The 23,654-nt window shown below is 40.9% G+C and overlaps 1 protein-coding gene across 1 annotated transcript in view; it reads left to right on the forward strand.

Moving 5' to 3' along the window:
* trim36 (tripartite motif containing 36) overlaps positions 1-16,968 on the forward strand; it is a 28,471-nt gene extending 11,503 nt beyond the window's left edge. Inside the window, exons 3-13 of the mRNA XM_070833827.1 lie at positions 1,559-1,905; positions 2,573-2,719; positions 4,047-4,142; positions 5,112-5,249; positions 5,483-5,598; positions 6,878-6,999; positions 11,806-11,929; positions 12,053-12,243; positions 14,619-14,802; positions 15,228-15,341; positions 16,334-16,968. Coding sequence (XP_070689928.1) covers positions 1,559-1,905; positions 2,573-2,719; positions 4,047-4,142; positions 5,112-5,249; positions 5,483-5,598; positions 6,878-6,999; positions 11,806-11,929; positions 12,053-12,243; positions 14,619-14,802; positions 15,228-15,341; positions 16,334-16,703 — 1,949 coding nt within the window. The 3' untranslated portion in view covers positions 16,704-16,968. The remainder of the gene's footprint in view (positions 1-1,558; positions 1,906-2,572; positions 2,720-4,046; positions 4,143-5,111; positions 5,250-5,482; positions 5,599-6,877; positions 7,000-11,805; positions 11,930-12,052; positions 12,244-14,618; positions 14,803-15,227; positions 15,342-16,333) is intronic.
* The last annotated feature ends 6,686 nt before the right edge of the window (positions 16,969-23,654 follow it).

Consider the following 23,654-nt stretch of genomic DNA (forward strand, 5'->3'; position numbering starts at 1 on the left):
CTGCCAGGTTTCTCGTTCCATCCAATGACTTAACTTGTCTTAACGAGACCATATCACCTCCATCGCCATCATCAGACTTCAGTTTTTCATCATAACGTCACACCACAATCTCACGTTCACCTGTGTCATGAATTCCGGTAGGAACGGCACTCGACCTGTGACAGAGCTCAGTGGTTCAGTTTGTCAGATCAGATGACAGATTTAGCCTCTAGGTAGTGAACTGTCCCTGCACTGTCACAGTCTTCAGCTCTGCTCACGTCACACGGCATGCACATGGCTACACATATCACATAGTTTATATGTTTGCTGTTCTGTCACTGCTTTTCCCTCAGCTGCACCTTTTTCTGTAAAAGTGCTGTTTTTTGAAGTAGTTTTCCTGTATTTGGCTTACCTGAGGAGTGTTTGATTTAATTTTCAGGTCCTCGGAAAAGAAGTGGGAATTCTGGCTTGCAAACTGAGATAAATCCAGCACTCCTCGCTTCCCCTCTCCCCCAAAAACGTGAAGCAATATTTTTGTCATTTGTTTTGCCATGTAGTGACTTCAGTTTGCTGGCTTTTCTCGAGTGTGTGTGTGTGTGTGTGGTAGCATTGTTTGCGGTCCCCATTGCTTGCATCTGTGATGTGACCTTGTGTAACAATTCCTTTATATCCAACCTTGTGTTGACTGTGTTGCTGCCCTGTTACTATGCTGCTGCATCAGTAACAAGAACGACATTGTGAGAAACTCTTGAAAGCAAATGTTGCTTTAAGAGGATTTTTGTTGTCATGAGAGTAAGTGTTGATGCATTGAACTGGACATGTGATATTGAAGTTCATTTTCATTTAAAGTTCATTTAAAAACTTAAGTTCCACTTCACACTGTTACACTGCTTGACTTTAAAAATGCTGTTGTTTATTATATTTTGGTTTTTGTCCAGATCAGTGTGAGCACTTAAATACTCGTCACCCTGTGGTAAATGTTGACTGACTTGCAGTGTAAAACTGATTTCTCATACAGCCAATTTATTCTCAAAAAGCTCGAAGGATGCCATCCCCCCTCCTGACTTTCCCGTATCTCATCATTCTTTAATCTACCCCAGTACACTTGGAAAGTCTCTCTTCCTGGACTTGTTTCCCTGCATGACAACTGCTCAATAAATTGCCTGTACTGATGTTTTGCTCCATACATCCATGTCTTTATTGAGTAGTGGCCATTGTGGAAATGAAGCAAAGGGAGATGTACTGAGGCTCTATTTGTGAAGGCTTGATATTTTCATGTGTGTGTCATCAAAGGCATTTTTCCCCTTGAGATCACACTTGGCAAGTCATGCAGATGATGTAATTCTGCTTTTGTGAATCTCAGCCCAGAATTGGCCGAACACAGTTGGGGGTTAACATTTTTCAAAGCCCCTATTTGACTCCTTTGGAAACGATCCTTTCAGTGTAATATGAAGTCAAAGGACATTGTTGTCCACGAGTCAAAGTAGGGCCTCAGACAAGATTGGAAACTGGGTGACCCAAGGTTACGACTCTCTTACACATGATCTTTTCTCACTTGACCTCCTTCGCTCTCCTCCAGGCTCCATTTCGTCCCCGGGGTGGCGCAGAGGGTCTGTGACTCCTCGGATCACCACCATCCCGTGCCCAGGCTGCCAGCACGACATAGACCTCGGTGAACGCGGCATCAGTATGCTGTTCCGTAACTTCACCCTGGAGAGCATCGTGGAGCGCTACCGCCAGGCTGCGCGGGCAGCAATCGCAATCATGTGCAACATCTGTAAACCTCCACAGCTTCAGGAGGCCACAAAGAGCTGCATGGACTGCAAGGCGAGCTACTGTAACGAGTGCTTCAAGCTGCACCACCCCTGGGGCACACCCAAAGCTCAGCATGAGTATGTCGGCCCCACCACGAATTTTAGGCCCAAGGCAAGTATTGTCAGTAAAGAAGAGGAGTTTTTTTTTTTTTTTTCCTCTAAGTATCTGCTATTTCCTAAAAACTATTCAGACCCTCAAACAAGATTTTCATTCAGTTGGACTCTGGACATCTCTCAGGAGATAAGTTGTCACATGAGACAAAAATAAACATTAGCATGTCTAGAGCTGTCATTGCTCAGTGGTTCAGTACTAAGAATGTTTGATAAGTTAACTATCTGGTTTCAATCAATCAAGAGAATATTCACGTAAATGTTCCTACTTTGACTTTGCTGAATTGATTGGAAATCCAACTTTCCTCTTTTTTTTTCTTTTTCTTCTTCCAACATTGTGGTTGGAAACGTAATATTACTGGCTTTGTCAACACGATGCAACGCTCTTTCCAATCTCTTTGTTGATCAAATGGCTAACTGCTGTCTCGAATAAACTCTGACGATCTCGGCATAAAAAAGTGCTGATTTAAGTTCTATTTTAAGACACTTGAGGAAACTGCTCACAGAGCTGTCTAGATGCTTTTTGAGTTTAGGTCATCTTCCTGTTTCACTGTAGCCAATTTTTGATCACGGTAGAGTTAAAGGCTGTTAAAATACAGTCATGTATATGTAGGTGAGTATTTTGTCTGTGATATTAACTCACTGTTGTCCTGTTTTAAATATCTCAGGTGCTCATGTGTCCAGAACACGAGATGGAGAAGGTGAACATGTACTGCGAGGTCTGCAGACGACCCGTGTGCCACTTGTGCAAGCTGGGAGGATCCCACGCCAACCACAAAGTCACTTCCATGAGCAGTGCCTACAAGATCCTCAAGGTACCACGATGAGACACTTTAACCTTTTGAGAAAAGACAGGTTGGCTACTTGTGGGTGTGAGTGTTGGTAGGTGTTACATGAATGCACAGGAATTTGTTTTGTTATCTGTGATGACTAATGAGTAATTTGGAGTGTAACACAATCAAGGCTTATGATAACGAGGATTAAACTGAGCTTAAACACAATGCCACTGTTAGCAAAGACTTGATATTGAGTCATTGCCCGGCAAAGCAGCAGTGGAACTTGGAATTATTGATGTTTTAATGCTGAGTCGGCCTATATCAACTATTTCGTGATGATATTCAGCAGGTTTTAAATTTTCTTTTAAAATATCTGATTAATATCTTTAGTTTACATCAGGTTTCCTTTGAGGCAGATTGATTCTCAGAAGTTCAGCCTGGGGTCACGAGATTCTCAGAACTACATTTAATTTAATTAATAACCTCAACCTTCTTTTGATGAGTAATACCTTCCTGTTCACTGGGATTAGTGTTAGAACTACTCAACAATAAAAACCTTAAGAGCAGGTTTATTATGGTCTTGTACAACCCACTGACTGACTAGTCCCTGAATCTCTCGTCTCCTGCTGTAATATTAATGCCTGACCCGTATCTGTGCTGGCATGCACCAGACCATAGATATCAATCTCTTTTGTTTGGAAACTGAAACTCACGCTGGCTGATAGAGTTAAAACTAATTGGCCTTGCGTGTGGTCGTCAGATTTTTGCCACTCAGTAGGATAAATTTCAATCAGTTTGAGTGTTTGGTTTAGCTCATGTGGAGCCAAAGGTGCCAGGAGATCGAGTTTTAGGACTTTTGAACATCACCAGGCAACACAAGAGAGCATCGGACCTTTTCAACAGAAAAGGTTTTGAGTGAAACATATGGAATAGTAATTTAATCGTGGTTGCATGAACTCCATCTTGTTGCTCATGATGCTCGAGGTTCAGCAAGATGAGACAGAATCTGTGTGAAATTCAATCTGCTGGTCTGTTATCACAAACACTATGGTGCTTAATATTTGATGAGTCCATTTGTTCCCACTGATGTTGTGTGTATTGTATCTTCATATTGTTAGAGGATGTATCCGATGTCCCAGTCCCAGAAACTTTAATCAGCCAGGATGTAGTTTTGATTGCTTTGAACAGTAATGCACAGTCATATCAATGTGATACTGCAGTGAATGTTGTTCGACATGCTTCACCTACTGACAGAGCTGGTACTTGCAGAAGTCGTATCTCAGTGCCGTGTGGGTGTGGACATGCTTCAGTGTTTCAAGACTTCATGAAACTCGCTTTAATTGCTGCTGACCTTTTCTGTCATCAGGAGAAGCTGGCCAAGAGTATCCATTACCTCATCAGTAAAGAGGACCAGGTCAGGGCTCAGATTACTGATCTTGAGCTGCTCATCAATCAGACTGAGGTGAGAGTGCTGACTCACGCTGCTGCAACGCCAACATCCTTTTCCACTCTACTCCAGAGATTTTACAGCATGCTGTTCGTTCTTTCTTTCTCTTTGATTTTATTTATTATAAATATAATATAATATTCACATTCAAAACATACTGTATTTAAATGTCTAATTTAATGTCTCTTAATGGCGTTTTCTTAAATATTCCAGTTAAGTTTTTATTTTCATTTCACCCCCTCTACTCTTTCCTCTCCAAGAGGATTCTCATTAGTTGTATCAACAGCCTCTAAAATCTTGCCTACCCCTGTGAAAAATGGATAAATCACAACTCTTGTACAACTTTGAAATGCAGCTGAAACATGTGTATGAAACAAACATACTGTATGTATTAATCCCTGTACAGTACAAAGATCCTTTCGGACAGAATACAAATATTCCTATAGCCTTCATAAAACCAGTCAGAAGGAACAATTGCACGTTCTCTGTGCACAAATCAGGAAGGCCACTAAACAAACCGTATGCAAACCAGACAAACAAGGAAACACACGATTTGCCTACTAGTTTGCCTCATGCACGTCTCGGTTTCAGCCTCTGAGCTCCTTCCCCTTTTACTTATGATACAGGGCCTGAATTGACAGTGTAGAAATGCCACTACACTCTTGGTGTTTGTACGAGTGTGCGACTGACATGTTTGGGACGCATCATAGTTTTGAACACTATTTTGGTCCATTGATCTTTCTATCTGTACACTTAAATTGCATAATGGGAACCTTTAAGCTTCTATGTCATTAAACATGGATATAAAAGTTATATTACAATTTCAAACAATCATGATGTTGCTGAACCGTAGGTGAATACAACAAAACTGCACTATTGTAAGGGCGGAAAATGTGGAGAATGATCCTCGAAAGAAATGTTTATTGAGCAAAGAACATTTTATTTAGTCTGTACCAATTGGTAACAATTATCTACTGCTTAAAGGAAAATGGCCAGCTAGCGGAGCGCCGGGCCAATGAGCACTTTGAGCGGCTGTTTGAGACTCTGCAGGAAAGGAAATCTGAGATGCTGAGGTCCATTGAACAGTCGAGAAACCGGCGCCTGGACCAACTCAAGTCCCAGGTATGAAATACCAGGACTCAGTTTCATTTCTATTGACTACCCTCTACATATATGCATTCATATAAGACTACTTTCTAAACCATTTCCTTTATGTCTGATTTACCGATGGAAACAGGCCTAAATTCATGGAATTTATTTTTTGAGAATGCTCTTCAATACAAAGCCACCCGTTTTAATGTTTTGAATTCTAAAACGCCTAAATACAGTGACTTAATGTAAAAATGTATTCTAAGGTGGAGGAGTACCAGGGTATGCTGGAGAACAGCGGTCTTGTGGGCTACGCTCAGGAGGTGATAAAAGAGACGGATCAGTCCTGCTTTGTGCAGACTGCAAAGCAGCTACACACCAGGTAGAACTGAGTGATACTGACAATCACTTTCCACAACATTTTAACTTGAATGAACGATGAAGAATGTGATGGTTCTTTGCTGATGAATTTTAAAATCGGTATATGGTAATATGGATAGTAATCAACTAGCTGGAACAGTCAAAAGTTAAACTTGTATCATGTTAATCTGGAATGTAAAATGTAATCCTGCATTTTTATGTTCAGGAAACATCATTTAAAGCCAGAGAACTTTTTTTTTTCTCTGCTGCTTGTGACAGACTGTCAGGATTTTTTTTAAATTTAAAAAAACAAAAGCTAGAAAGGATAGCATTGATATAGTAAGTTCACACATTATTGATGGCTGACTTAAAAAAAAAAAAACCTGAATATATGAAACTACTTAGTTACTTACTACTAAGTTGTGATGGGAATCTGTTATAGGCCATACTAACTGCTGACTTCAAACTTTGGTATCTCACTCATGTAGAGTGGATGTTGAACACTGCTCTAACAGCTCTAAGCATCTCTCTGATGTCGCAGTTGTCCTCCATGAGCCTAATGACAGGAAGCTGAACCAGGCCTGACAAGAGTCATTATTCACAGCTTTCACTGCTAAAATCCTGACTGTAAACTGTCAAATTGATAATTGAATTTAGTAATAATTGCCAGATATGAATTGGCTTACAAATCACAGAAGCTAAACTTGATTATTTAACAAGCTCTGCAGTCACAGACTGAAGTCTGTAAGGCGACGGCTTCCTTTTTTTTCCCAGTTGATTTCATAAGTAGGATTTGGTCTATTTATTTTAGTGTTGAGAGCATCAATCTGATTATGTGTTTGTGTGACTGGAGTGTGTCAGGAACACACATTGCCACGTGCACAGAGGTTACCAAACTCAAGGGCAATTGAGGTAAGGCTTGTGCCGCAGTGTCCAGTCAGCGCTGTGTGCCGGAGCGTCTTCTGCTGACTAATTGATCTCCATTAGCAGCTTTGGATAATCAGGGAACCTTTTCACTCTCAGGATCATGATACTGTTGCCTGAACAGTTGTCACCAACAAAGACTTGACATTTAATCTCTTTTTCTCCACTTATGAAAGTCGATTTAAATATAGATACAACTACCTAAATATACGACCCCAGAAAACAAGATTTATTGAGAGGAAAAGTCTGCCTGCAGTAAACAGTGGTCCTATTTCATCTCTCTTTGTACTGCTATTTGGGGAAAGTACAGAAATGATTTTATGTTAATGAATGTTTTGTCATGTTATTGGCTGCCTTGCCTTATTGATGCCTTCCAGGATCCAGAAGGCCACAGAGTCTCTGAGGACCTTCCACCCCTCAGCTGACCCCTGCTTTGATGAGTTTGTGCTGGACACATCCAGAGAAGAAACTCTGCTCAAGGAGATGTGCTTTGGTGGAGGTACAACCACTTTATTTCAATTAAATAATTGAGATGAAAATGAAAGTGAGCCACAGAGCAATATGCCTCCTGATTGCGTTTCCCCAGATAGAATATTTACGGTGACATTGTTATATAAAACAGTACTGCCTTTATTTTTAGGCTGTTTGCGACCCGTTTTAAGGGTTCTCTGTTGTCAGTCATTGTTCCACTGTCGTCTTCCCACACATCATGTCTCGCAGATCATCTGTGTTGAAGGACAAGCTTGACCACATGTGGCTGGAAAAAGTGACCATTAGTGACAAAAAGTGACATTGTGTGTCTATTCATCCCTAAAGATGAAGATGATCTTTGTTCATGTGCCCTCTGGATGACGGCAAACTCCCGAGGATCCTTGAGGGGGTTCCCGGAGTCCCCAGAAAAATGAAAAATGTCACTATTATTTAATTCACACTCTTCACAGTTAATCTGCATTATAGACAGTTATGGAATAACTAAATGTTATCAGGCGGGAATCCCACGTCTTGCAAATACTTTACTTTACTTTACAGTGCTTTACCATGCAGAGCATTGACACTTTTTCAAAGTTAGTTTAAATGAGCTTTTGTTTTAAACAATACATCTGGTCAGAGTAAAGTGTTTGTACCCTCCCATCACATGCACAGCCCTGTGAACTCTGCTGTGCTAAGAGGTCAGAGGTCATTTGTGGGGATCTAAATAGGATGAACAACTGTGGAAACACTCATAGCAGGTTTTACTGCTCTGCAAAGTGTTTTTTTTCTGGTCTGCTGATTTAGAAAGGCTTGTCCTATAAGGGACTGCTCAGGTTGAAGTTTCCCAGGGATGAAAGGATACATACCTCTTTTTTACGAAATTGGCGTACTTTCTTTTTTTAAACAAAAAAAGAAAATGGATTAGAGGGCCTATTCAACAATATTTTAGAGTTACGAGGCAATGAAACAAGTTCTACCAGAGTCTGATGCTCAGCAAACAGGAATTTGTAAATGTGTACAATTTATATTTTAATGTTCAACCACAGTTACAATGGTTTTCTCAATACAAACTTAGGAGCTCTAACTTCCCAATATTTGGTCAAAGAGCCATAAGGAACCAAACAGCATAATAGGTTAAAGAAATGTCATCAGATACACAGTGATGATCAATAATAAGTTTCCAGGAGCAAAGATCAGAGGTCTGCAGATAATTGAGCAGGTAGCAAAAATGTGTAAATAAGGAAGTGTAGAGATAATCACAAGTGCGTCACTGAATGTTCCATCCGAGGCAACACCACTGCCTCACAAGATGACGATCGTGTGTGTGTGTGTGTGTGTGTGTGTGTGGGGGGGGGGGGGTGGCAGTTTCAATTTCTTTTTTCTCACTTTCAGCTAGAGAGTTTCTACCCTGCCCTCCACAGGTGTGTGTGTCAAAACTATAATAATGACAATAATATAACCTTCAATTTATATGCTAAATATAGAGCTGGAGATATCTACACCATTCCTGCATTAACAGAAGCAGAGTACAGTGTTTTATATTGGATCCACCTTATTCACTGATGATGATGTCGTAACAAGTCAGTCTTAACCTCCAGTGCTAAGTCTGAGTGATGGTTTGTGACACTTGGCTGCATCTGGCCGATGCCTGTTTCAGATGCCTTTTAGTGTGGCTCGAGTCTAACCTGACAACATTATGAGTGTCAGTGACTGGGGGGGGGGCAATATTGAATATCATCATTGCAGATAGTGACAGTTAGCTGTGGCAGCTCTTTCAGTTGTGGTTAGCCAGTGACTGTTGACTGGTGGCTGAGGTTTGGGGGCATCCAGAAAAAATAAGCTAGTCAGTGTCAGGACAAAGTAAACGGCTGAGATTTGAGTGGCAGCTGTGGTTCCAGACCGTAGCGTTCAAAATATATTAAAATTATTGGTGGATTTAACAATGCTGACATTGTAGACTAAGCTGAGGTCTCTTTGGCGTAGAGCCATTATCCCTCAAGTGGACACAACTGAACTACTGACAGTTGTCTCAGTGACTGTTGGTGACAAACAAAGCTGCGAGTGACATGGGATTGTGACCGTGAGCTTTTGTTGCTACACTCTATAGGAGCCCTGTGAGCTTGTTTAAAGTCAGTGATGTGAGATTTATCTCAGAGGCTACCGTTGGCCCTGTCTAGACTTACTGACCAGTGTTCTAGAAATGGACCACTTTTTGTACTTTGACTCATTAAGAAGAAGAGACTGTTGGATAATCATTGAACAAATTAGAGTGGAATTGGCTATATGATTATAAGTGATTATTGATGTGATAATGAGCTTTACAAAGTAATGTATATTTCCATGAAAACATGTTATTGCTCAATTACTGTTTCTATATTTTTATTTGTTTGTATTTTTTGTGGTGGGTTTGTTTCATTTACAGTTGTGACACACAAAAACTAAAGTTGAGAAGAAGTAATGTAGATATATTGTGCAAACTAAACGCTGTTTAAAAGTGGAAGCAAATCTACTTATCACATTATTCTGCAGTTTTTCTTTTTAGAGAAACCATATCATGAGAGAACTATTACCCTGAGAGAAACGCAACAAGAACACCATTTACTCATCCCTCATCTTAGGCTTTCATTCTGAACTGTTTTTTAATGGCAGAATATTCCTTAGACTGCAGGATATGGGCTTTTCATATAAAAATGTAACTTATACAAATCACTGCAGCATCCTTCTGGGAAAGTGCTGCATGCAGCAGTTGGGTGGCAGTCATATTGATGTGTGTCTTTAATCTAAGTGGCCTGTGAGAATTAATGATGCTCTTAGTCTGAGCTCGGAGAGAGAAAAAACTCCGGCACTCCAGTAATCAAATTTAAGTCTTGGCAGATGATGCAGCAGTGAAGAACAGCTTTTGTATCTCTGGATTGTGCCCTTAAGCTCTACATCCATTATACAGGAAACTAAAAACACATTTATGTTCAGTTATAAGAGTGTATTGAACACTTGAGGCTGATGTTTAAGAGGTTTCTGTTTGTTGTCCTTGATGAGTATGACTATGCACTGAGTTTTGAATATGATTGCCTGCCTTTTTGATGGTGTATAACGCTGTATGTGTTTGGATTTTGCTCAGTGCCCATAGCTTGTCAACATTTTATAGTCGTGTCTTCCCCTCTTGGATAGCAGTGTGTCTGTGCTCTCCTACATTAAGCCAGCTGTGGCCCTGCTGCGGGTTTTGACCCCATGCTCTGCTTCTCGAGAGGCTGTGAAAGAAAGTGTTGTTGGGTTTAAATGTTTGTGGTCCATTTCAAATGGGAGCTTCCTCAAAATGCCAAGCTGAGAAGAGCGCTTCTCTCAGCTCTTCCTCTTAAAGATATTACAGCACAGGATAAAGTGCATTTGAGCAGCTTATAAAATGACAAGTTGAAATCCCAGCCCTGTGACATTTTTAGAGGGTGGAATGGAAGGGTGGAGCAGTGGAATGAAAATGCACGAGAGAGAGAGAGCGAGAGTAGTTCCCTGCAGAATAACTTGGCCTTGTTGGTGTCTGTCCAGAAGCAGCCTGTATTGTATGTGATCAATAGTGCTCTTTTTTTCCCTCTGAGTGACTGACTACCCTGTTTGGTCTCTACCTGCCAGTCCATCTGCTACAAACATGTGAAAACATGATATTATTTGTCAGTGTCAGTGTAGTTGAGTTAGATTGTCATAGTGCCACTATGTGATTTACATTGGATTGATAACTCATTACTTAACTTGCTTTCTAGTCATCTAACATGAGGGTAAGGGTGTAGGTGCTTTGTTTTTGGTAAGAAGGTATGAGAGTCTTGAGTGCACTGACTTTATGATTTTTGTAAGGGTCAGTACCCAATAGTCAACAGATAATCCATTCTCTCTGGCTAAATGTAACAGACAACTGCAAACGTCAGGCATGGCGTGGCCAAGAAAGGTCAAATGTTTTTATCCTGCATTATCTACTAATGCGCTCTTTCCATAATGTATCTCCACGTGTAATTGTACAGGAAAATGCATAGAGCTAAGAGGACACAAGCTCAAGAAGCAGTGTCTGGAGGAAAAAGATTTCTGAGACTGAGGATTAGTCAAAAGACTTTGGAGGCTCTTCAAGCTCTGCAACAGTGGTCAATGAGGGGAATCATTACAGAGTGGATGCTGCTCTCATGAGTGATGGGGATGGATGGGAAGTGGGCAGGTGGTACGTAGATGGATGTATAGTCAGAGTTAGACGGGTTGATGTTACTCAAGAAATCCTAGCAATCACAAAGTAGAGGATAAAAGACAATCAATGTGATGAGAAAGGGGAAGAAGGAAGTAGAGAGGTGGTGCTGCTGATGGGGGGTGGGGGTGCTTTACAAAGTGCATTTCCTGGCAGCAAGTCTATGTGAAAACCTCTTAAGACTCCATTATGCAAGACAGCCATGTCCATTGTCTCGAGTGGATAGCCCTGATCCTGACAAATCTAATCTTTGCTGCACTTACACTGCTGCATGTGCTTAAACCCAAGGTATTGAGCTGAAGTACCACGCTAAGCATGATTAAGAAACAAGATCTTACTGGAATAGTTTTTCCATTTATGCATATCTGTTACATCTTGCTAATCACCAGTATTAACCTTCATCATGTGCAACGTGGCTAAAAAACTGGACAAAAAATGCATTTCGTTGCTCAGTTTTGGCATTGTAAACAAAAGGTCTTCTTGTTTACTTACTACAGCTCATAATTAACTGAGGGTTGACCTATGTTGGCAATAAAATGTAAACTAGAGAGGGACATACTAATAGGCTATCTTGGTTTTCTTCTCTTTCTTACATGTCCCTTCTTACTCCTCCAGTTCCAGACCCTCCTCTGATTGACTTGTCCAGTAGCCGAGTTTATAATGAAGCCTCAATCTGCTGGAGGCTGTCTGATGACCACTTACCCACAGATCACCACGTGCTTGAATATCGCAGGTTCGTGCAAGCATTCAAAAAGAAATGGCGGCAAGAGAGGAGTCGAGGACTATGTACATCCAGACACTAGTTATGTGGAAAAATAATACACTTTTGTTACTCTTTGTTACTCAGATCCGGGGGCCCGAGCCAGTCTCCATCACAGGAGGACGGTGAGGACAGTGGCATCTGGAGGGCTTCAGACAGGGTGTACGGTCCATGCACTGTGGTGTCTGACCTGGAGCCCAACAGCATGTACTCATTCAGGGTCCGAAGCTGCAGGAACTCCATGTTCAGCCCCTATAGCCCTGAGGTCAACTTTCACACTCCACCTGCACCCGGTAAGCCTGAGAGATGTAATGAAGTTCTCCAGATTAATTCTGCCGGACATGTCAAGGTCCCTTTCCCCCCCATGATGGCTGTCTGTTCTTAGTCTGTCATTTGAGTCTTTAGTTGGACATAAATGGAAAAAGAAATGTGGAGGAAGGAAGGGGACAAAGCAACAAGAAGATGTTTGTTGAGGTCTGGAGACAAAATGTTAATGATTTAAAAAAACAAATGCCATAAACTTTGACTGCATTTTTTTCTGAAGCTCAATCATTTCACGCCATGTTGTTATTGGTCATGCCAAGTGCATTAATTAATTGACAAACTGTTATTATGTACAGGATTAACCGTCTGACTATTGGGGAACCAGCCCCCGTTACTGGGCCTCTTTTTGGCCAAGGCAACAGCTAATCTCCTCTATCCCCTTTACTTCTCAAAGCACGTCTGAGTGTTTTTGCATTGGGCTCGATTTTAGGAACGTTATCACATGACAGATGCTTTGCTGTTTTTTAAATTTTGTACCAAGCACGAGGGAGATAAGGAAGCACAATGGTGTGTTAGTTTGTCACCATGGCAATGGCTTTTGTATTTCAGATGGCTGAAACCAATATAGCTTTTGTCTGAGTGTGTGGGAGTGCAGAGTGTTGGACAGCACGACAGCTTGGAAAAGAAACCTGCAGTTGCATCTGTTGCTGGCACTCTAGGCTGGCCTGACAGACGCAAGGTGGAATTCATTAGAAATTATCATCCTCCCCAACCATCTGCTGAACTTGAATTCAAATCGTGTCATCTTAGGAAGAGACTGTGTCACTTTAATTTATATTGTGCTTGGCAGTCATCACATTCTCCTCGTTTTGGACTGCTTGCACTGACTATACATAGTGTAAGTGTCAATGCTTGGGGTTTTCACAGGCATTTTCTTTCTGGTGTCACTTGGTTTTGACGTACTTCTCCCATGCATGCATGCCACATCACTCCCCCGTCTGATATGGCTATGCTTTGATTTGTATCCTGCACAATCCCTGTCATTTGTGTTGTGATTGGAGCTTCCACATTCCTGTGCTCTCTGGTTTGTGTAAGACTGAGTGGATGGACCCACTGTGCGTCAGTAATGAGGTGAAATTTCAGGCCAGGGTGAAACGCAGAGAACAAAAAATGCACTGGCTTACACACTGGCGCGCGTGCGCGATGGAGCATAAGGTGACACAGTTGCAGACAACAAATGTTTCTTTTTTCACCCACACCACTGCTCAAAATTATAAGGGCATTAAAACATCTAAGCACTTGTATATTAGCTTGTCTGTGTTCATCAGTCTTAGTCGATATGGAGTCATTTTGTGAGTGGGATATCATTCAGTCCCTCACAGCCTGGTATGAAAGGCGTGGTTTGGGCTGAAATAAAGCTGCTTAGGGACTATGTTCATGCTGCATCAATTATATTAGCCCTTATTTTTCTTTTATTATTTATTAAATTACTGGCAGCAATAATTTGCAGAACTAAGCAAATGTCACAGGCTCCGTTGCAGGCCCTTTTTTTAGTACTGAAAATGAAACCAATTCCAGAGGCAGACCAACCAGATCAGCCATGCTGATCCATTATTTTTGATGGGCAGTTCACACGACATTGGTGAACAAAAACAATTTAGTCCAAATTCCATCATTAGAAAATACATCTAATAAAAAACTTCTATATGCCAAAAATGCAGAACATTAAGACAGTTTAGCAATACTTCTGCATAACGTCATAAAACTGCAGCATTGTTGTCAGGGTCAACCTTTAGGCAGAGTTATGCTATTATCATTATCATGGCCTAGTTATGGAAGGACTTCCCCAGACACTTGCAAATTAACTGGTCTTCCCCAGTGTAGCTCTCAGATTGCATGGGCTGGTTGAGTGAACAAGCATAATCATGTTGGCCTATATGTATCCTGGATTATGGTAATGATGGCCTTTGGCCCATAAACTATTTATAGAAAGCATTTAATTGCATCCAGATGAGGGGTATAAATGAGAGCTGCACATAAGAAATGACAGTTGAGTTTCATTGAGCTTCTATTCTTCATAGTGTGGCAATAATGGCGAATAGGTCTTTGTGTATGTCTATAAGGTTGTGCTATAGCGCCCTCATGTGTCGGCTCTTGTCGCCTACCTAGTCGCACACCTGTTTATTTCCCAACAGAGGGGAATAATATTGCCTTTTGCAAGATGCATGCACGAACAAAATGTGTTCTTTTCTTTTCTACTCTTTCTGATTTCTTCTGTCTCTTGTTGTCCCCCTCTCCTCCACCTTCCCTCTTTCTTCTTTTTTTTTTTTTTTTTCCACCCCTCATCTTCTCTCCCATGTATCCATCCACTGGCTCATCTTCCTCCCTGTCTCTTTACTCACAGCTTTTGGTTTCCTGTTCAGCGACAAGTGTGGCTTCAGTACGGAGCGGCTCATCTTAAACAAGCGACGGGACACTGTGGAGAACGTAGCAGGCATGGCCTTCCTCCTTGCAGCTGAACGTGTGCAGACAGGCAGCTACATTGGACTAGACTACATAATTGGGGACACAGGCATCTCTCAGGGAAGGTATGCCAGAATCTGACAACACAGGGACTTTGTTCAAAAACATTGTGTCCAGCACAGTACTTATTTGCTACATAACAATTTATTGTTGCAAAGTGAGCCTCAATGTAAGATTTTCTCTAAAGCAAAAAAGAGCTGTACACAGTAACGGAGGCAGTAGAGCAAAAAATATCAAAGCCTGTGATATCTTGCACAATCAATATCTCATAAACTCTGAATATAAAATATTTGAGAGAAGGAGCAGAGGTGGTAGTTGTTTCTGTACCACCTGCCAGCCTCCAGTCAGAAAGAGTGATATTTGATTCATCACTGAGGAGATATTTGCACCATAGCTGTCAGAGGACAAATCAGAAATGTAGTGTGGCAGTAGGCCATCATAATATCTAGTGCTGCAGTAAAAGAAAGAAATTGCCCTGTTTGTTTCACAGACACTATTGGGCCTTCAAGGTGGAACCTTACTCCTACATGGTTAAAGTTGGAGTGGCTTCTGACTCAAAGCTGCTTGAATGGTTTCACAATCCCAGAGATACCAGCAGCCCAAGGTAAGCGCACCCGTCCACATACATATCACTCAGCTATCACTCACACTTTGTCCATAGTCAGACGTGTGGTAAAACCAAAACTGAAATGTACAAACTTTGTTTTTGCTCACCTTTTCGGTTATCTGACCGCACACACAGAGGCAAGCAGTCTCGGTACAGCGCCAAGTGTGTTTGAGTCACACCTAATCCTGTGATGTAACAGAACCAGTATAAACTCGTAAAGAGCTTACTCACAGACAAAGCCTGCCTTTCTCACAAGATCAGCCCATGTAAAAGCATGTAAAAGGAGTGCATTATTTATACAAATGAATGTTAATTTGATGGTAATTATCACCTTGTATGCGTTATGTAAACACCAGGCAGTAGTCAGCTAGTCATTTGAAGGTTGTCTTTGCATTTTTCCTTGTAAAGAAAATCAGACCATCATAAGTACTTATTTGAGAGGAATATGTAAGTCTGAGTGATATCGGTTTGTCTCTTTGTGGCCGTTTTTTTGATTCTTACATTTCTGTATCTCTCTCAAATTTAATTAATCAAATTTATAATGAAATTATTAGTCAATAGGTGATTAACAGCAATTTTGTTGATGAGTTAGTTGCCAAAACCTCCCTGCTTCAAACTCCTTTTTTATCAGTTTTGTTCCTTTTTGAATAAGTTTGTGTTTCGGACTGCTGGTCAGACAAAACAAGACATTTTGAAGCTGTCACTTTGTGATGGGCCCTTTTCTTTATTTTTTTTTTACATTTTATAGACCAAACAATCAACATAGAAAATGATCAGGAGCTGAATCACTAATGAAAGTAATCATTAATTGCCAAAACTCATTCTTCACACACTTGGGGTGAATTTGGACCGAGTATCACTCTCTGTTTCATACATGATTTTGACTTTGGCACATGCCTCAAAACATTTGATAGAAACTGTAACAAACTTATGTGTCTGTGCCTGTCTATCCCTCATCATCTTCCTCCTCCTCCTCCTCTTTTCCCCAGGTATGACCATGACAGTGGGCATGACAGTGGCAGCGAGGACACGTGCTATGAGCTCTCCCAGCCCTTCACCCTCCTCACCCTGGGCATGGGCAAACTCTTCATCCCCAAGACTTCCTCATCGTCCGCTGTTTCCACAGCAAACGCACAGCCCGGTGACCCAGGCAACCGCGTGCTTCCCATGCCACAGCGCTTGGGTGTATGCCTAGATTACGATGCGTGCCGGGTGTATTTTTACGACGCCGACACCATGAGGTGCCTTTATGAGAGGCAGGTGGATTGTTCGGGAACAATGTATCCAGCATTTGGCCTCATGGGCAGCGGCAAGATCCAACTGGAGGAGTTCATCACCGCTAAGAGACTGACCTTCTGAGGAGGGATGGCGTACGCTGATGCATCCATTTAATCTTTGGCATGCTGTGGGAAGAGTAGGTTTTATTGACAGGGTAATGGAGTACAATCCAAACCATTTTTCTGAAGGTCGGAGCAGGCAGATGTGATCAGGGCCTCTGGTCCTAAATGTGAAAATGGGATCTCTGCCAGAGACCGGCCTATCTAGAGTTGGCATGTATAATGTATGATCCATATAGAAGAGCATAACACTGAATATTAGTGTCCACATACTAAGGTCTTCAGAGGTTGGTGTACGGTATGTGAAAGATCTTCTCTACATACCAAAGTCTCTGTATCTGTTAACTGTATTTGACCTTGATTTATTTGCCAGCTATGATCAGCTGTTAATGTAGTGGAATTGGCTGCAAAGTTAGTCTGCAGCTCCTTTTTAAATCTTTATTGTTTTTACATGAATCGCCTTCAAGCTTACACTTACACTTCCTCTCTTGCCAGGTTTATGTTTATGGGTTATTTTGGTGTGTATTCATTCTTGGGTGATCTTTGTTCCTTTTGGCTCTTTTCTTTAACTGTCTGTCTAAATGTAGCAGTATAGGTTTAGATGTAATCTTGGTGGACCTGAGAGCCTTGTAGCTACTTTTCAAGCTAGTGCCTTTGTGCCTTTTTTAATTTTTCTTTTTTTTTTTTAGGAAATGACTCCCTTAGTTTGCTCTAGCAAGCAGTTGTTGGTTTCATTGCACAAACAATATGGAAATACTAATCAGCATAAATACTGTATGTGCGTTTTTACTGTAGGTAGAGGTTGATCACTGGTGTCAAAGTTATAACAGTTTATAGTATTATGAATCGTCACTTATTTACTCTTGACTTTATCATAGAAAACACTTCCTTTCCTCCACGTCACAGTTCAGCTGTTTTTTTTACACAAAATGTTAAAAGCTTTCCACATAATAAAATTTACAATCCTCATGTTTTGATCACTACATAGTTCACTTCTTCACTTTAAATGATGTAGACATAATAATCAGCACATTGATGTCTCAGTTATTCTCACACTTCACAAAAACCATCACCCTTAACTACCACAAACATGAATCCCTGAGTTTAAAAGCCTCTCACTGTTTGCACAGCACTGAATGTGACTTTCAGCATCATTAAACCAGCCAGGTACCAAAACACCGTGTACTAGCAGTCATCAGTTTAACAGTTGCAAAGTCACTAATAGCCAAAGCATGTTGGCCCTGGTGCAGACTTAACATGCAACACGCATCTCTGTGGTCAAGCAGCCTTTAAACACTGTTTAAGAACACAGATATTCAGGTTATTACAAAAGTGCTATCACAAGACACACTGTTGAGAACCTTTACTATCAAAGCCACCGTTTACTTGCACTGCGAACGCATGTAGTGTAGCATATAAGTATGTCACTGGTGAGTTTGGCTATCAGACAAACACGTGAGTGGTTGGCTGGCTGTGATCAAATCAGCTCAGATATTTAAGTCGAAGAGAGCACACTAGACAGACTGTTTGCTTGGCGACCACACTTGGTTTTTGTGTAGACGTACACTGTATATGTGCCTGCACATGGGTTTGTTTGTGCATTCATGTATATTTTGATTTCTGGAGGTTAAGGATAATCGGTGTGTGTGTGTTTTCTCAGGTTTCTGGCCCTGATTGGGGCCCAATGCTACCTACCTCTATCTGTCAGGCCTGGAAAACCTTAACTACTGTACCTTTCCTCACAGAAATAAGTTTGGTTTGATTTGCAGCTTTGTGCGTAACTGTCAGTTCAATATCTCCGCCTTCTCTTCAATGTCAGATAATAAGCTGAACTTTCAAAATGTTTGATTTAACTTCCGTGTACATATTAATCCAGAGTATATTATTTTCGGTGAAATAAAGTACATCTTAAATGTTTATGTTATTAGTTGGTGTTTGCTTGTGGACTTGAGAGAAATGTGTATCACAGTTGGTGGAAATTACTGTAAGCAGATGTTATGTTGTTCAGCTGCCTTTGTCAAGGGAGCGGTTTTCAAATGGTACTAATCACCTTTTCTTCCTTCTTTCTGTGGTGTTGGTTTGAGTCAGTTATAAGTGTTTTGATTACTAAGTGTGGAACACATCATGGTTTTTTGTTTTGGATTAAAAGCATTTAATGGTTCTCCAGTCACAAAATGAAACGCAGGATATCTGTGACAACATGTATAGTTTGTCTCGCAGGTGTTGCTGTCAATTATTGTCACCCCACATGTCACAGACCTGAACTCTGATTCCTGTGCTCTGACTGTTTAAACATCTTTAAAACGCATCTATGCATTTATGAATTAGCAGGGCATGCTCACGGTTTTCTTTCCATCACAGAATGTATTCCTGTTAAATACCGAACAAACAGCTGAATGTGCTTTTGTTTTTAAGGTGGTTTTCTTCCTTGGGTTTGTTCCACGTGGGGGCTCAGCACAGTTGTTTTGTAGTTATAGAAATCTGATAAAAGGCTTGTAATCCCAACATCACAACTGATTATCAAATTAAAAAGCATCCCAGCCTGTTTTTCAGTGGCGAATTTAGAACCAAATACTTAGCAGGCTGGATCTCAATCTAATTCCAAGCTAGCACTTTAAAATCTGTAGCATGTCAGCGATTGTTTGGCTCTGCAGGTGTTTTTTTAATAAATGTGTGCAATATTATTGAGCAGGCTGTAGAATGGAAGAGAACAGTTTAGACAAACACTAGCCTACCAAGACAGTTTGCACTGATAATATATTGGTTTACTTTGTGATTTTAAATTGGCTTTTCCTTGATACAAAGTGAATTTTAAACACTACTTGATGTGTTTAATGTTTGCAATCCTCAACTCTCAATTAGCGATGACTCAGTAGTCTGTGTTTTTCGCCAGAGGATTTGGATGTGATGTGCAAGTGGAGGGTTTCTGTGTGTGTAGTATGTGACGATGTGGAAATATTGTTCTTTGCTCTGAGTCCTGGAAACGCTACACTTTTTAATTTGCTGTGTGGAGATTTCATCAAATAAAAATAGTGTGTTTTTGAGTCCATTTTGCCTCTTTCGTAATATTGTTCACATATTTGTGCAGTTGTACAATTACTCTGACTAGCTTAACAGCTGTTGCACAAATGTTCAGGAGACCTGGTGGTTACCTCTTTGTCAAACAGCAGAAATCACAACCCTGCCACCTCATTATTCCCTGCAGAATGATTATAGTTCAGAAATGCTGCCTATTGTTTGATGTGTAACCTTCATATTTAAATAACTGGGCACTGTGGCAGCACTGCAAAACCTTAAACGTTAGCTTCTTTAAACAATACACGAGTTTAAGTATGTGTTTGATTTTTGTCTTGTAATACTTTATAGCATCACAGGGACGTTTGCTTCTAGGGTTGATTTACTGATGTGCATTGCACATGAAACAAACTCAGATCTGGACATGTCTTGGCCAATGTTCTGAGGTAAACACACAAAATAATGAGCTTACACCATTGCAAATTCTACATTTATATATTGCTGCAAACCGCTTTTTGTAGACTCCTGACCCACCACCTAGTTCCATTCCCGCAAGTGTTAAATGGATGTAATCTTTTGGCTTTATCACTTTATTTTTTGACACAAGGCACTTCTAGTGTGTGCGTATAGTATTTAGTTGCCTTTTTGTGATTTCAAACTTCATTTTATATACATAGCCTATATAGCTCGAACATACAGTGATACTTTATCTTATCAAATACAAGCAGCCTACACATGTTAACATACCAAAGGATGCATAGATTTTTTATGGATGTAAAATGAATCCATTCAGCACAGGGCTGCAGTGTGAAGTCTAATATTTAGAGTCCATTTTAATCACACACCTCAGGGTGGCTCTATTGATGATATTCGTCAGAGACAGATTGAATTTCCCATCCATCCACCTGCTAGAGGATGCTGAGCTGTGTGAGGAGGAGGAGGAGGAGGAGGGGGAGGAGGAGGAGGAGGAGGAAGAAGAAAAGGAGGAGGGACGTCACGCAGTTCACGCTCACGGCCTGTCGTTGCAACGCGGAAGAGACGATGGAGGAAAAGAGACTCCACGTCACTGAGGTGTAATATCGGCGTCAGTGCAACACAAGGTGCTTCCTCAGTCCGATTTTAGCACCAGTGAACAATGCAACACAGCCTCATGTAGGTTAAAACACCTCGCATGACCGCGAAGCGAAGATTTGTCGCGCTGTTTGTGCACTGAGCCTCGGTAGAGACACCGGGAATCAGCTGAAGGTAAGGAATGGTGCGTTTACGGACGTCTCTGTGTTTGTCCGATGCTGCCTGCTAGCCAACCAAGCAGCCGGCCAGTCAGCCCGGGGGCTCAACCACCGGGCTGGACCTGCCACAGCGTTTACCTCCAAACACCGGTGACCTTTGCAGCATGACGACAGTGATACGCTGCTTTTTAAAATCAATATAGTGTCGTAGGGAGCATTAGCGCCAGAGTTTACTCGCAGTCGAGTAGCTAGCTAACGCTGGTCTGGATTTAAGGTCGACAGGCTGTGTGTGTTGACCGGCTGACAGTTGTCAGTGTCCCGCTGGGCTGCTGCTGCTGCTGCTGCTGCCTGCACGCTTTTACATTTCTGCATCTCATCCCATGCAAACGTGATAATATAGAAACAGGCTATAGTTAATGCATGGACAGAATAAAAAGCATCCGGGCCCGTGGAGCAGGTGTGAGAAGTGTTGGTTATCATACAGTAACAACAGGCCCGTTCACTGTGGTGGTTTTGATGGTGCAGACATGGTGTGACACCGTGTAACCTCCAGGCACTGGTCATTACAAGCTGCACCTACATCAACAACTATTGTAAATACAGTAGAAGAAACCATAAAGGGACACATAAAGATCAGTGTGATCGTTGCTGCTCAGCCTGTGAAAACCAGTAGTAAAATGTCCTGTGTGGCTCTGAAGTGAGTGTAAAGTATGAGTGAATATCAATACTTGGGGATGGACACTAAAGATTTGTAACTACAGGCCTAACCCATTTCAAGTGCTGCCACTAAATAGTCCCTCCCACTCACTTCAATTCAACCCTGCATGTGCATGGTTGACCAATAGTCTTTATTTGAGCGATTAGAATAATCTGTGATCACACAGATCGATATTTATGATTTAATGTCCATGACAGCAGGATACAATACAGTGTTGTATTACTACTGTAATTGTTATGTTATTTACAGCATGTTTCAGAGTGCCATGTAAGTGTTTTTCTCAGTTCTTCTTACTTCTTACAGCATGTTTGTGACGTTGTCAGAGTCTTGCCTTTTGTTTTGTTTGTGATTTGACTATTTGCAGTGTGCCGCGTCCTCTTGCTCAAGATGGCGTGTTGTTTTGACCATCTGTCCTGTATATCCACATTACCGTTGTTTTCCTCAAAATTTGTGTGTTATTGTCTTCTGAATCAACTAATGTTGTACATACTATATATATATCGGGACATTATATTGATGCGTCTCACAGCAGAGGCACTCGGTCAGAAATATTGGGATGTTGTCTTGCTGATATCTCCCTCCCCATCATTGAAGCCAGCTAAGTCGTTATATGAAGATGCACACCTTTTAAATGCAAACCTCCCCAAAATAAAACCAATACTTAACCTTACAGAGCCTTTAGTAGAGCCACTGTGTTTAATTTTTTTTTTTTGATTAATCTCACATTGGTCACCAAGAAACCGTGTAAACTTGTATGATGCATGTTGTTTCCTGTATTTGCTCAGGACACTAAGTACAGCAGTGTGGTGTTGCCTAATATGTGATCTAACATTACATGTAGTAAGTTAGATGATTATGGTTTGCATGCAATATGTGGTCGCTGTTGTGAAAAAGATACCATCAAGAACCTGTTTTATAGGAAACACCCAGTTATTCACACACACACACACACACACCTTTTATTCTTTCAAACTGACGACAGATAATGTATCAGTGTAACACTGCTCTCAGACAGGAATTTGGACCCATACATTAGCCTTTTGTTTTCTTACATAACTAGTGCAGACTCAGGTTGTAGAGTATGTTGATAAGGTAATGCAAATCACACAGCAGGTGCAGGAAAAGAAGACTTGAAGCAAAGCTGGTTGATTTGGCATATGTAGTAATCTTTAGGAGCCAGGCAGGGGAACCCTTAGAACTATTGATTCCATAGCAATGCATTACCAACATGTTCTGTGTATTGTACACTACAAATTGCATTACAACAGTCTGTTTGAATTGGAGAGTTGGCTCAGCAGTCAAGTATGATAGTGCTGTTGTAAAGCATTGAACTGAAACGGAGTGAGCATGACTTCATATAGCCGTTAGGTATCTGTGAAAATAGAAAAATAAAATTCTATGCGACTGTAACAACTCTTCTTAATTTAGGTCATAATAATAATAATAATAATAACAATAATAATAATGGTAATAATGATGATAATAATAGCAATACATTTTATTTATAGCTAACTTTTCTTGAAACTCAAAGACACTTTACAAAAGGTTAAATATACCCATTAAAAGCAAGCATTAAAAATAACTCACGAAAACTCAATATTAGCAGCATTTCATCATGCTGGCTGACTGTGAATGTGGGCAGTTGCTTGAAAAAGAATCGTCTGACATGTTGAAGATAATGAAGCACTCTAGAAACCTGCAGGTAACTGTAAAGCTTGGAAATGAATTAGTCTTGTTCACTCTGAATGTATTCTTCATTTATTTCAGTCAAGTCCACATTCAAGTGGAAGTCAGGCAAACACACTGCAGATCAAATTGTGTTTGCTTTTTTCTGTCTTATTCAACACGGCAGCATTATCGCTAACTGCAGGACAGAGCACGGAAGAGGAAGTGAGATAAAGGTGAAGTTTTGCTTCTCTAACACAGGTAGCCTCACTTCTCATGCTGTGAGGAAGTAAGAACGAGCTTCAGGACATTAGTACTTCTCTTTTACTGCTTTTCCTGCCTGTGA

Source organism: Pempheris klunzingeri, chromosome 7 (assembly GCF_042242105.1).
Source record: "Pempheris klunzingeri isolate RE-2024b chromosome 7, fPemKlu1.hap1, whole genome shotgun sequence".
Classification (NCBI taxonomy): Eukaryota; Metazoa; Chordata; class Actinopteri; order Acropomatiformes; family Pempheridae; genus Pempheris; species Pempheris klunzingeri.